Genomic DNA, 14980 nt, shown 5'->3' on the forward strand with positions numbered 1-14980 from the left:
CTTCTTTTTTTTTTTTTTTTAAATGACCCTGTGTTGCCGTCCTCTTTGAGAAATCCTCAGCCCTTAAGAGGGGGGGAAATGCAACGTCTGTACCTGAAGTAAATTAACTTGACATTTCTTTTGCAGTGTGCAGTTGATTTTGGGGTTTTCATTGTAGCGCAGAAAAGAAAAGGGCAGGGTGCAGAGTGAGAGGTCCTACCAACACCCGGTTACAATGCAAAACTGGAGGTGACCAGTGTGGTTTGCTTATGAAAGAAGAAATACGTTGCTTTGGAAGTAGTTGTTTTTGCATCTGTGTGACAGGATATAGGGACAGCAGAGCGTAACTGACTTAGGCCCGTGTTTTATATTGTATTGTATGTCTTTATTTATATAGCGCCATTAATGTACATAGCGCTTCACAGTAGTAATACATGTGATAATCGAATAAATAACAGATAATATAAATAACAGATCATGGGAATAAGTGCTTTAGACATAAAAGTAACATTAAGGAAGAGGATATGCGGTTAAGCAGTGTCCCATACAGCAGAAAAGTTTAGTCCCATTCATTTGAATGGAGCTGACCTCACCGCATATTCTGTAGAGTAGGGGCCTTTTAGTCTCTTGTGTTTGATATACTTTAAACAAGCGGTACTGTCTATGGGGAGTATTTTTTTTTTTTTTATATATATAACTTGAATTTTTATTGATGTAAAGTACAGGAACAAATTATACCGTAGCAGTGACATATGCAGTGAAAATTAAATGTGAATCAAAATGCATTTATGAACATATTACATAGCGGTACGAATGACAACATAGGACAAGACTAGACTGACTGAGACAACATCTAGCTCACGGTGTATCGGTTGCTAACTTATTTATAGCATATATATAGCGTGCTACCTGAAGGTGTGGGGTGGGAAAGACATGGTGGGGGGGAAGAGAGTAGGAGGGTGGGATGGGTGAGCCAGCCTATGTGGAGTCTTCTAAGGCTTCTCAAATCTATATTTTAACCCTTCCTGTGCCAGAAGACAGTAGCGGCACACTAGCGCCGCCGGTCTTCCCGGATCACGACCATGTGACTACCTGGGGTAGCAATCACGCGGTCGTGATGGCTGTGGAGCGCCTTCATCTTTCGTTCCGATCGAGTTCACCGCCCCGATGGATTTCCCCGTGGACAACGAACCAACTTCATACGACGTTCCCAGAAGTGCCGCCCCTTGTGACGTCTAGGAAATGTTTCCATTACAGCTTTACTGAGGAAAAAAAATATATATATATATATAGCAACTGTAAATATTACTGTATGTTCATTTGCATGTCTTAGACAGGTCTGCAACCCTGTCTTTCCCCATTGTCACCCAGCATACAGCGCTTCCACTGCAGCAAAGGATTCTGGGAAATGACATGCAAATGAGCACTCAGTGCCACCTTTTGTCCTTAAGCCAATGCATGCTGTTTTAAACACAGCTTTTAAACAGAGGCTGGAATGAGATGCAAAGCCATTAGACCTACTCACATACATGTTTCAACCTTGATGGGTATCATCAGTGTGAGGCTGGTCTTAATGGCAAAGCAGGTTTGAGACTAGACTAGGTAATCACCACTGTCATTAAGGTTATGGTGGGTAAAAAAAGTGACAAAAACCCTCCACAGTAAAGCATAAAGCAACTGTAAATATTACTGTATGTTCATTTGCATGTCTTAGACAGGTCTGCAACCCTGTCTTTCCCCATTGTCACCCAGCATACAGCGCTTCCACTGCAGCAAAGGATTCTGGGAAATGACATGCAAATGAGCACTCAGTGCCACCTTTTGTCTCAAGCTCGTATTACACAAGCCAATCCTTAAGCCAATGCATGCTGTTTTAAACACAGCTTTTAAACAGAGGCTGGAATGAGATGCAAAGCCATTAGACCTACTCACATACATGTTTCAACCTTGATGGGTATCATCAGTGTGAGGCTGGTCTTAATGGCAAAGCAGGTTTGAGACTAGACTAGGTAATCACCACTGTCATTAAGGTTATGGTGGGTAAAAAAAGTGACAAAAACCCTCCACAGTAAAGCATAAAGCAACTGTAAATATTACTGTATGTTCATTTGCATGTCTTAGACAAGTCTGCAACCCATATATATACATATATATCATACATTTTAAGTTATGGTGGGAGAAAAAAGCGACAGAAAACCTCCACCGTTATTATGTAGCCAATAAAGGATATCACTTGTGAGCACATTCACATGTCTTAGACAGGTCTGCAACCCTGCCTTTCAACCATTATCACCTCGCATACAGTGCTCCCGCTGCAGTAAGGGTCTGTACTTGCTTTTCTAGTCCCATGCTGTGTTTAAAAGCTGTGTGAACGGCGATACAACTTAAATGGGCTCCATGTGAATGGATATTCCAGGCGAAAGGTGACACATTGTGTGCTCATTTTCATGTCATTTCCCAGAATCCCTTGCTGCAGTGGGAGCACTGTATGCGAGGTGATAATGGTTGAAAGGCAGGGTTATTCTTTATTGGCTGTACGCTAACGGTGGAGGTTTTTGTTGCCTTTTTCACACACCATAACTTTAAAATGTGCGTGTATATATATATATATATATATTCTCAAAAGGATTTTTTTTGGCAGTGATCAGATAACACTTCTAATTAGGTGATAAAACATTTAGACGAAGTGTATATCTTGTAGTGATTTTGCCCTATAGATAGACCGTGTCTGTATTTTCGTTTGTTGAATTACACTGCAGTTTCTTGTACATTTCTAAAATTGGCATTTAGATAAATGCGTGTTGATTTTGGTTTTTTTTGCAGCTAAGGGAGCAGGCAGATGATTCCATCACAGTGCTAGAAGAAGCTCTGAAATTAAAGAAAGATTTCTACGTTCATACCATGAGAACCTTGGATCTATTGGCTGCTGAGCCCGGCATGATTAATGGGGAAACTGGGAGTTCAACAGCAGGATTAAAAATTAGTTCAGAAGAAATGCACTGCCAGGTCAGAGAGTAAAGCACAGGTTTTTCTGCTGTAATCTTGGCATTTTAGGGGTAAGATGAGCTCTAAAGTAAAAAGAAACAAAAGCTGCTCCAGTGGAAAGTTTATACTCGTTTCACACCAGTGGTGCTCAAACCTCTCCTCGGGGACCTCCAACCACAGCACGCTTTAGGAATAACCAATATTATTATTATTGCACTTGCACATGGAAAGAATGTTGGGTGGTCGGTCTGAGTCTGGGTGCTGAGGATAGGTTTGAGAAATTATGCTTTCCACAGTTGGGAGAATGATTGGAGGGGGGGACTAATGTGCGTGTTTACAGTTACTTAAATCTTCTTGACTATTTGAACGTTTCAATATTTCTGTGTAAAGATAGAATTAGGTATAAAGACAAATAGAATCTATATTAACGGTATCATTTGTTGTAATTCTGCATTAAATTGCTACTTCAATATAGATTTCCTTTACCTCCCCACGGCAGCCTATACAAATGGGCCAAGCTCTTCCTCTTTGTTGAGGGAAGGACAAAAAAAAACCTGCTAGGCAGGTATAAAACAGGACCACCCTTCTTCCTGCTTCAGATATATAACTTGCCAAGCTGCACACAAAAGGGGTCACAGAACAAACAATATGTATTTAGGGATTGGTAAATTGGGTCTCTCTCTCTTCCTCTCTCTCTCTTCCTCTCTCTCTCTTTCTCTCTCTCTTTCTCTCTCTTCCTCTCTCTCTCTCTCTCTTCATTTTATATGGAGTTTGGAATCTCTGAATTTGCTTCGGGACACTTGCTTGTCCTTTTTTTCACCTGTAACCTTGAGATGACCATCATGGGAATATTCTTTCCCCTTTCTCATTGTTTTGCAGGTGTGCTATGACTTGGGCACGCTTTATTTCCAGCAAGGGTCCACAAACCCGCAGTGTTATGAGAAAGCCAGAGACCATTTCTTTCAGACTGAACAACTGGTTTCCAAGGTAAGTTTTTAACTTTTTAGGACAACAGAAGAGCGCAACTTTAAATACACGTGGTGCAATGCAAAAAAAAATGTATCTGAGATTGAAATCCTGTCTCCCTGCAGCCCGGGTATATCTCTCTCACCCAGAGAGAAAAGAAACGTCCAAAACCGCCTATAGCGCAAAAGGAAAAATAAAAACCAGAGGGGGATCTGTGCAAAAAAGGGAGAATTCCCCACTCCAAACTCACTCCCAAGATGTCTTCTTGATGTAGATATGTAAAAATAGATAGGTGGGTCTGACTCTTGGATAACGCCTCCGTAACCCAAACTGCGACCTCGGATCGAGCTCTTGAGCGATCAGGAGAAGGGAAAAGAAGAACGGCTTTCAAAGCGTAATCTGAGTTATTTGCACTCCAAATGTGCGTTTATTATTTGAATATTGTGAGTGCACTGCACATCTCTTATACTTTTACAAGATTTATTACATTGGATTACACTTTGTATGCTGTTCTTCTCCTTATTTATTTATAAAATGTTTTACCAGGAAGTAATACATTGAGAGTTACCTCCCGTTTTCACTTATGTGCTGGGCACTGTGTTATGGTGACAAGTACATGGTTATAAATACAGTTATACAAGTGAACAGGGTATACATTATATACAAGACATTGCATGCACAGTTAAAGATAATAATATATATTATAAGCGTATGTAACTGTTACAGACCAGATTAAAATGTGAGACAGCTTTAGTTTTGAAAGAGCTTAGACTGGTGGCTGCTGTGAGAGTCTCGGTAGACTGTTCCAGTTGTGGGGTGCACGGTAACAGAAGGCGGACCTTATCTCCCTTGATCTCTATCCGAGGTCACGGTTTGGGTGATGGAGGTAGTGTCCATCAGTCTGTTCCACCTATCTATTTTTACGCATCTATATCAAGAAGAAATCTTGTGAGTGAGTTTGGAGTGGGGAATTCCCTCTCTTTTTGCACAGACCACTATTTTTTTTCCTTTTGCGCAATTGGGGATTTATTTTTTGGACACTTTAACTTCTGTGTTGTCTGTTCATATTGAAAAATACAAAAATATAACGATTTGTAGATCTGCCACCACGACAAAATAACTTGGAAGATCATTCTCTATAAAGTATACAAAGCAAACAATTAAGGTTTACTAGTCCTAGAATGGATACAACTTCATATAAGAAAATATTATTACCTATAACACAATCTGTATGCTCAAAGCAAGAAAAAAGGGTGGCACAAATAAAAATAGCAGTGCAAAAAATATCCACTTTATTATTTACCTTATTGTAGTCGTTTTGACTGTCATTGAGGATTTTCTAAAAAAAATTGTTTATGAATTCTACATCCTGTGTGATTTTATTTTGATGTCTCGTACTTCTGAAATGAATTTGTCAATCGCCTCTCAAAACAATAAAATAAAAAAGTTTGACAGGGCTCCCATGGCCTCAAAGCTCCTTTGTGTAAACCTCCTGTAACTTTTCAAAGTGTGCGAGTCCCTGCTGCTTGATATAGAACAGCATGAATAGGATCAGACGAAGCGTTCGGTCTCGTTTGATGAGCTGATGTCACTGTCCTCATTTGAATGGTTGGTGGGTGATAAATATTGGGCTTGAGACAAGTAGAGGATTCTGGGAGAGAAAATTGCTTCTTGGAGTCGGGAGAAACTAAGGGTCCACACTGTGTACAACTCTGAGGAGATAAGGGGATATATTTCATAGACTGTTTAAAATCTATTTAGGTATTCAACCAGGTGCGTAAGCGAAGCATATTTCCGGGAAATAGGTGTACTAGAGCCACAGGTCCTGCTCTGAAGCTGGAGGGTGGGAAGCTTGGGAAATGTGCTGAGGTACTTAATAGAAAGGGTTGTGGATTCATTCTATGACCTCCAAACAGGGGTCTAGTAGAGGTTATTATAGAAAGGGAGATATAAAGTGCTTGGGATAGACACAAGGCTACCTGAAATATGGAGAAAAAAAAGTTATGAGGATTTAACAGGGTCTGAGGTTTCACAACGGGCAGGTGAGGTCGGCCAAGGGGTTCTTATCTGTCATCGACTCCTCTCTATTTTAGATTGGTGCAGTATCTGTTCACTGCTCAGTAGACGAGCAGAGATTGGCCGGGTACTGTCAAGCTTGTGGCGTCCTTGCACCTTCAAATGTGGTCTCGCTACTGTCGACGCCTTACAGTCAGATCCATAACTACATGAAGATTGGCAATTACCAGGTAATGGGGATAGGAGGCTGCTGTTACCGTGATGTCATTAGCCGTGCATGTACACTTCCATTTACCAGGGCGTGAAGTCATGTTTGTCGGATGACTTGCCGGTCATGTCAGGCAGTTTCTTCTCCCAACATATAACCCAATATCATTTTTTTTTTGCTGGTTCAGTTGGTATTCACATATTTTAAGAGATGTCAAAACTAAAACGGAATTACTAATGTTTAATCTTTAGGGATCGGTGCTTGCAGGTAACATCTTTCCAATCTTGCATCTGTACATTTCCAGTTACGTTGATTTTTGATTCCTTATGCGGTATAAAAAGCAGCATATTGCATCAACACATGCAGGTCTCAAGCCGAGTTTCCATTTATACTTCACTTAGTGACTACAGCAGTACTTGTTTTCAATGATTTCATTATATTATGACACGTAGTGTGCCAATGCAATTCACATATTGCAAGGAATTCACAAATGACCGGATAATGCACTCTGCACCCCTTCCCTCCGCATGTTCTTCTCCGCTCCTCGCGGCAGGGTAAAGACGCGCGTCGTGGCCTGTCACGTGACTTGCACACACTGCATTCTGTGGTGTACAAATGGGGAGCATGGCAGTGATTGACAGCTCGCCGCCAGGCGTCTGCAGGAATAATGAGGTCTCGCGTTACCACTGCAGGTGGGAGATGGGGAGTGCATTGTTGGGTGCCCCTTGGTATTATTGACCTGTCATTGGGAGATGGAAAGCCGCTATTTCTTGCCCTAAATTACTAAATCCAAATTATTTTACCGGAAATCTCCTATCCCAGTCTTCTATTCTGCGTTACTGTTGGAGACCTGCAGGGAGAACGGTGTACAAGTGTCCATGCCACGATTGGTAAATAAAACAGTGTACAGAAGTGCAGGCAATTGCTGTCAAGACATCAACACATTCAGCATGTTCACGTGAAACCGTGGGCATTGTATATACAGTAGTTTCCCAGCACAAATAAATGTTTCCACCAAAGAGGTTGGCCTATATGTATTCATTCTTATCCCTTAAAATTGGTTCACATTATATAATTTCTCATGTCATATGACCCCTAAGCACTTAACCTGTTCCATGTGACTGCCCCACACCTCTGGAATGCCCTTCCCCTCAGTACCCGACTAGCACCCTCTCTATCCACCTTTAAAACCCACCTTAAGACACACTTGCTTAAAGAAGCATACGAATAGCACTGTGGATATTCTGAACACATGATACATAAAGCTTGGCCCCGTGCAGACGCACTTACCAGAACTCCCTCCTACTGTCTCTGTACGTTCTCCCTACCTACCAATTAGACTGTAAGCTCCTCGGGGCAGGGACTCCTCTTAATGTTACTTTTATGTCTAAAGCACTTATTCCCATGAGCTGTTATTTATTTGATTACCACATGTATTACTACTGTGAAGCTCTATGTACATTAATGGCGCTATATAAATAAAGACATACAATACAATACAATACAATGTGACCACTTTCCATAACACGTGGCAACATTTTAGACAAAGAATCCCGCTAGTGCCCTTTTGCAGTTAAACTCATCATTTGATGCTGATGTTAAACTGTCATTTGAACCATTTTTGTTTTGTTTAATACTAAGGGGCTGCACCTTTTATTGGGTATTGTACGCAAATAAATTTTTCGCTAGTAACGTTCCGGTTTCTTCTCTCTTTTCAGGGCATAGTAAAGATTTTTTTTGAGGATAATCACACGTACAGTTTACCGGACCAGTTCAGACAGTCGGTTCTGAGAGAGCTCTTCCAGAAAGCTCAGCACGGGTAAAAACATTGGTTCTCTTTGACAGGAACTAAAGTAAATCATTTCATTCCCTCCGTTACAGAACAAGGTGTCTTCTGCGTCCAAAGGAGCTACAATTACATTATTATTGTAACTATCCTACTAAGTAATAATCCAGAGCAAGGCGCAGCTAACACAAGATGGGAGTAGAGAGCAAGGTCTATATTGAGGACTTCCTCCCACCCCCAACAAGGATTTTACTATAGCTTATATAATACCACATACTGAATGCATGTGTTACTCCTGGGTAAGTCAATGAGGCCCATATTTACTAGGCTCTGTTACTCCAGAAGACGCCTTCTGTCACCTGAAGACACCATCCATTCAAGTGAAAAGGCTGGAAGGTGTCTTCTAGCGTCAAATAGTGACTTCTAGAATAACACCACTTAGTTGACATGTTTTTTGTTGTTGTTTTTTTTGCCTGTCAAAATTACATTGTACACGCGAGATTTTTTTTATTTATTTGTTTGAGCTTTTCATGATCATCACTGTGCACCTAAAGCACAGCAAGAAAAGTCACATCATAGCCAGGGTTTCAATAAGCACGATTTGTCAAGAAGATATCGTGCGGATATGAGGGATGCTGCTGGGGTCTGCCTCTTTCTTCTCACAGTGGAAAGCTGGTAATGCTGTATTGGGGAAACTAAAAGGCCAATGCTACATCCTGGGAGGGAGGGAGAGGCACATCTTTCACAAGGTAATGAAGGCTCTCACCCGGGGGATCAGAAACCTACAAACAATATTAAAGATTGTTTGTTTAGTATTTTCTAATACAAATATTATATATATATATATATATATATATATATATATATATATATATAAAATTTAAAGTTATTTGATTGTTAGTAGATGTGGGGATTCTCATTGGTCCGTCGGTCCGCCCGCCTCCCCCACGACTCTCATTGGCCAAGAGGTACGCTGACATCACAGACACACCTACTCCACTGTGACACACACAGACACACACACATTCTGCCACAGACTCTCACCCCTGCAGACTCACCATACCTCCTGAGACTGTCACCCCCCCTGCGGACTCACACACCGACCTTGGTAAGTGTAACCCACTTTCCAACCCACTCACCCATAGCTCACCTCCCCGCTGGCTCCCCCCCCACCCTCACCCACAGCACCCCTCACCCACAGCTCACCTCCCCTCACCCACACCTCACCTCCCCGCTACCTTTCCCCTCGGCGCACCTTCCCCCCTCGCAGCGCACTTAACCCTGCTTGGCCACAGGGGGGAGCGTGGATGACTGTCCCCTGGGGCGGCCGGTGGGGGGGGACACGGGGAGCCTCCAGCCTTCCCCCGCGTGCCTCCAGCCTTCCCACAAGCGACACCAATGTGGTAGCTGCCGCAGGCAGTGCACAGATGTGTGCATGAAAAGTACGATATACCGCGCGGCTTACACTGCAATACCATTAAACATTTTATATGGCTGTAGATGTTAATTTGCACTTGGCAATTTACACTGAAGATAAAAAAGGGTAAAAACTGACCAATCTTACACCTTCCTTTGCATGCCTAAGGCCCAGGGCATGGTTACTGCTTGCTTGCTCTCGCTTGCTGCTGCTGCTTGCCACTGAGCCCCTACAGTCGCAATTAAAGCGGCTTTAGTAGGGGCTCGCGCATGCTTTCCGTTGCTTGCTGAGGCGCGCTTGAACAGAGCCGACAGTGAAATTTTAAATTCACGCGCTGAGTCCGCTCACGTGACGCCTCAGCAACCAATGGAAGGAGAGCAGGGAAATGTGAACGGGGTCTGGCGCCAGCGGAGTGAGTGTACCTTCTGCCCGATCCCTGTGGCTGTCAGCCTGCGGGAGATGGAGGGGGCTTGCGCCGCCGGGGGGGAGCGGGTGATGTTCCTCCATCTGCCCGATCCCTGTGGCTGTCAGCCTGCGGGAGATGGAGGGGGCTTGCGCTGCCGGGGGTGAGCGGGTGATGTTCCTCCATCTGCCCGATCCCTGTGGCTGTCAGCCTGTGGGAGATGGAGGGGGCTTGCGCTGCCGGGGGTGAGCGGGTGATGTGCCCCCTTCTGCCCCGTGTGTCTGTGTGTGTGTGCATGTATGTGTGTGTGTGCATGTATGTGTGTGTGTGTGTGCATGTGCATGTGCATGCATGTGTGTGTGTGTGTGTGTGTGTGTATGTATGTATGTGTGTGTGTCCATGTGAGTGTGTGTATGTGTGTGTGTGTGTATGTGTGTGTGTGTGTGTGTGTGTGTGTACCAGTGTGTATGTGTGCATGTGTGTGTGTATGTGTGTGTGTACCAGTGTGTATGTGTATGTGTGGTGTGTGATGTGTGTGCGCGAATATATTTATCAAAGTTGCACAATGTTAATAAATAATTTACTCTCACATGTCTTTTTTAAAAAATTTTAAATATTATATAATATACACACACACACACACACACACACACACACACACACACACACACACACACACACACACACACACGTTCCCCAGTGACACACAAACACACAGATCACTTCAAAGTGACACACACACACACAGTGATACCCGCCTCCCAAGCGCTTGCTGTCTCCTCTGCAAGGACAGCAAAAAGCTCCTGGTAGAGCGAGCGGCAGCAAGCGAGAGCGAGCGGCAGCACCTAAGCGCTTACTATGTCCAAGGCCTTAGGGCTGTTATTTAGTGGCTGCGTGCGGTACGCCGTGCGCGCTGCACTTATAATTGGCTGAGTTTAGTCAGCCCTTCTATATGGCGGGGAGCGTGCATCCGGCCGACAGCGGGGAAGATGGGGAATAGAATGATTTTGCGCCGCTACCGACGCTGAAATGTGTGTGTGTGTGTGTATGTATGTATGTATATGTGTGTGCGTATGTATGTATGTGTGTATGTATGTGTGTGTGCACAATGTTAATAAATATTTTATTTTTACCAATGTGTTTTTTTTTAATAAATAATAAAATACACATACATACACACACAAACACACACTACCTTCTCAGCTCACAGCTTACACAGAAAAAGCATGCAGCAAGTGCACACACGTTCGCACTGGCACGCGCGCACACTATATAACAAGCCTTGCCCTTTCACTAGAAAAATAATCTGCAATGCATTGAAGTCTCCTCTGGCAGGGAAGAGGTTAATGTATTTTAGTTTATTCAACTTTACGTCTAACTATGACAAATACCATGGAAAACCTCAAATACAAAGACTTGTGTATTAAATAGATTATGCCTAATGTATTATTTTGTCTGTCCGTTATTGTACACATACTGTACACTGGCATACTCTGTTACTTTCCAAGAGTGGCATTGAACCAGGATAACATCCAATGTTCTGGGAGTATATCATCTGTTTATAGCCCAGGTAAAACCAGAACTCAAATCTTAATCCAATTTTTAGGATGAAATGAGTCAGTTGTCCTTTATTGGTTTCTGTTTTATATCCCAAAGTAATCTGTAGTGAAATGGTTTCTTTAGCCCTGTTACATATATATGTATTTTTTGCCTGCAGGAATGAAGTTGTGGCTGAGGCCTGTTTTAAAGTCTGTGCATGCAACACAGTGTGTGATATCCTTCAGGGGCGGCACATCAGTGTGCAGTTTAACCAGCTCTTCATGAGGCCCAGCAAAGAGAAACTAGACTATCTTCTTGAGGTACGAGATAAACCATGCACCCTGGGAGAGGGTCTCTTGTTTTGGTTTCGCACTCTACAGGTCTTACGGGAAGAGGAATGGAGATGGGAGAGACTCATTCCGTCGTCGGTGACGGTAAAGTAAAATGGTCGCAAGCGCCTGAGGGGCCGTGGCACACTGGTGCCGTGGCCCCCTGGCCCGCAAAGGGTTAATACAAAGTCTCCATTGTCACATACGGCACACCTGTGAGAAAGTGACTAGTATATGTGACCATGGTTAATACACAGCTATCTAGCTGATCCGGTCTTAAACTCAGGCGGTCCCTCAAATGAATTGTATCTCCCCTCAATCTGTCACATTTGTCACGAATGACACAGCTGTGAACATGTGACATATGTGACCTGGTTTAATGCACACAGCTAACTAGTTGACTCACCTTTCACCCACACAATATATATATTTTTGCAGTGTCTATTGGTCCCTGTTTACTATGAAAACTATGCACTTAACACACAAAAATCTGTTATAGCAAAATGTGTCCGATTATGTCAATTACTCTCAACAAAGCGGGCAACAGTTCAAATCAGAGCCCAAAGAATTACTTATTAAAGTTTAACTTTAATATAAAAAAAGTACAAAGCTTATGTTACAGAAAAAGATCATTACAAGAAAATACAGTTTAAAAATGAAGAGTGTTTCTTCAAATAAAAAGTATAAACAAAGATTTCCTATACGTTACCACAGAACATGTAACAAGTTTTTCCCAGAGAGGTCACTGGAGTATGAAAGATGAGAATTCACGTGTCTGGTCCCAAAACATACCTCTGTGTGATTCTGATTGCAAAACTCAATTGCAGGGTTTATATCCTAAAATTCTTTAATTGAAAACAATGCATGTCCCCCTTTTGGCTGTGTTCTCAACCCACCCCTTTCTTCAATCTCTGGATGATATTTTTGCGATTTGAAGGAAAGAATACCTTTCTTTTGACCTTTAAACTTTGCCTCAATATATAAAAGATTTCATAACTTTGTTTCTTTACTACTTGGACAAACGCAATCTTCACTGTTGCGTCTGTGTACTTAATGTGCACCCCTGGATATGAAATATGACAACCTAACTTCTCCTTTTGCATGAGAAACGAGTATCTGTTCTTTGCACCTCCTAATCATTAAGTTTGGCATCATTTGATTTGGGTAATTGCAACTGTGACAAATTTCCATTTGTTATTCTTGCGAATTGCTGTCAGGGCCAGGATATTTCACATTTAGTAACTTTACCCAAAGCTTTGGGCTGTCATCTTTTCCACACCCCCTAGTATTCCACAGATCCCCCCCCCAGGAATGCCTTTCAAGGTACAGTTAAAAGGCTTTGGTGTATTACCCTCTGTCATGAAAGAATTGTGAAGCCATTTCAATCCCCCCACTTGCAAACCCAGGTTTTGACCCCAGATACCTTTTTAGTCCTATAAAACACTTAAAACTAGGCCTGGTCTTTGTTTTGACAGGCCATAAAAGCAATTCTTGTCTTTTTAAGACCATTTGCTAATTACCCTTAACCTTTCGTGTGCCATGTTGATTAGAATACTTAATTCTTTCTGCCATGTTAATTACATCCATCATTATACTCGTGTGTTTATAGGGGCATTATATGTCTGTTATACACTACATGAAATATAAAACAGAAGACTGAAAGCAAATATAACAAGCCATGCAGATCAGAGCTTGAGGTGCAGCCACACAATTATCACTCAAAACTATAGCTTTACAGCATTTGAAATCCATTTAATGAAAGAATTCCTGTTTTGTAGTCTGACATTTGGTAGGCATTATTTGGACTGCAAACTAAACTGAAAATACAATATGGTAAATCTTTAATGTGCCCCTAACGTTAAATCCCTTAGGTATGTTCCAGGTCATTGAAGTTTGAACAAGCCTCAGACTCTGCGAAAAGAACAATCGCGACATTTTTAAAGTAAGTGTTTAAACATGACAGCCTTGGGTTTAAGCATGAGAGAGGTATTTTGTCCTATTGATGAAACCAAAGTGCGTGTCCATACACAGCAATATAGTACTTCTGCTGTGGCCATGGGATGTCATGTATGGACCACACCGCTGAAGCTTGATTTTCATGCTTTACCTCGGCTCTGACAGAGGAGGGTGTATGTAATGTATTTCTTATCGTGTACATTTATTGAACATTTGGGTTATTCATTAAACTGCAAAAATACCGATCAGGGCACTATCGCACGGAAACTCCCATTTGAAGTCAATCGGCGTTTGAGTGATATTGGCACAATCACAGGTTAATGAATATCCTCCATTGATTGATTGTATTTCTTATAATGTACATTTTAAGAACATTGATTCCTTAATAGTCCACAGATACTTGTGGCTGATGAACTACAACTTGGGTGACGATTGATAAGTGTGTGTGTGTGTGTGTATAGATGTATATCTACCTATACTATCTATCCATATCGGTGTTTAAGGGAGGCACTCACAACTTAATGCAGCAGATTAAAGGATGGGGGTGCTTGCAGTACAACCAAAAAGGTTGTTGGGTAAACAAAAATGCACTCTTGAAAAAGATTCCAGGGAAATCGAAACGTTGATGCAACCTAATACATTTAGCTTTTTTTCGTGTGTGTGTGTGTGTATATACACATACTATACATAATTGTTTCATAAACGCAGTTCTTTAACAGGATGTGTTAGTAGGAACACCTACACAATGGTTCCTTCTCCCTGTGGGAATTCCGTGTGTGACAGGGTTTTGATCCCGGCCTGTATTGAAATTAACAATTTTGTCCTTGAACTTTCTAGAAACTTGTGCCTGGGGATGGACGATCTGCCATTGGTATTTCTGATTTCTTCCCATGAACTCTTCATGCAGCTGCTGACGGATGATGAGAGGAAAATGTTAGTAGAGCAAATAAGGAAGCGAACATCACGGGTCAATCTTTGTACCAAACCTGTGACATCTTTTTATGATCTACCAGGTCAGCTCGAAGTTTCAATTGTCACGTGAATTTTTTTGTTTCTTTTCAAATGTTTTTCTTGTTTTTGCACCTTGTCAAGTCAGCGAATGAGTTAATGTTCACCGATACGAAAATAGTTCATGTAAATGCATTATATAAAGTGTTTTGTGGTCACCAGTGTCAAATAATTTTATTCCAGCATCTGCAAATGTGAACATTGGTCAGCTGGAGCATCAGCTCATACTGACCGTGGATCCCTGGAGAATTAGACAGATCTTAATCGAGCTGCACGGCATGACTTCTGATTACCAGTACTGGATGGTGTCTAGCAGGGTAAGATGCTCTCGAGAAAGTGATTGGCATTAGCACTAGAGATAACTGGGCATCTTGGGATGGGGCCTCCA

General features: G+C 42.1%; 1 protein-coding gene across 7 annotated transcripts in view; it reads left to right on the forward strand.

The window, feature by feature from the left end:
* The window catches only part of INTS8 (integrator complex subunit 8), a 53258-nt gene that overhangs the window by 19072 nt on the left and 19206 nt on the right, over window positions 1–14980 (forward strand). For all 7 annotated transcript variants that reach the window (XR_012795136.1, XM_075582696.1, XM_075582694.1 and 4 more), the window contains 8 exons: window positions 2803–2985; window positions 3844–3951; window positions 6024–6176; window positions 7873–7973; window positions 11478–11619; window positions 13500–13570; window positions 14422–14597; window positions 14776–14909. Coding sequence is in view for 6 of the 7 variants with exons in the window: in XM_075582696.1 (XP_075438811.1) it covers window positions 2803–2985; window positions 3844–3951; window positions 6024–6176; window positions 7873–7973; window positions 11478–11619; window positions 13500–13570; window positions 14422–14597; window positions 14776–14909 (1068 nt within the window). In the remaining variant the exon portion in view is untranslated. The remainder of the gene's footprint in view (window positions 1–2802; window positions 2986–3843; window positions 3952–6023; window positions 6177–7872; window positions 7974–11477; window positions 11620–13499; window positions 13571–14421; window positions 14598–14775; window positions 14910–14980) is intronic.

Source organism: Ascaphus truei, chromosome 2, assembly GCF_040206685.1.
Source record: "Ascaphus truei isolate aAscTru1 chromosome 2, aAscTru1.hap1, whole genome shotgun sequence".
In the NCBI taxonomy this organism is placed as follows: domain Eukaryota; kingdom Metazoa; phylum Chordata; class Amphibia; order Anura; family Ascaphidae; genus Ascaphus; species Ascaphus truei.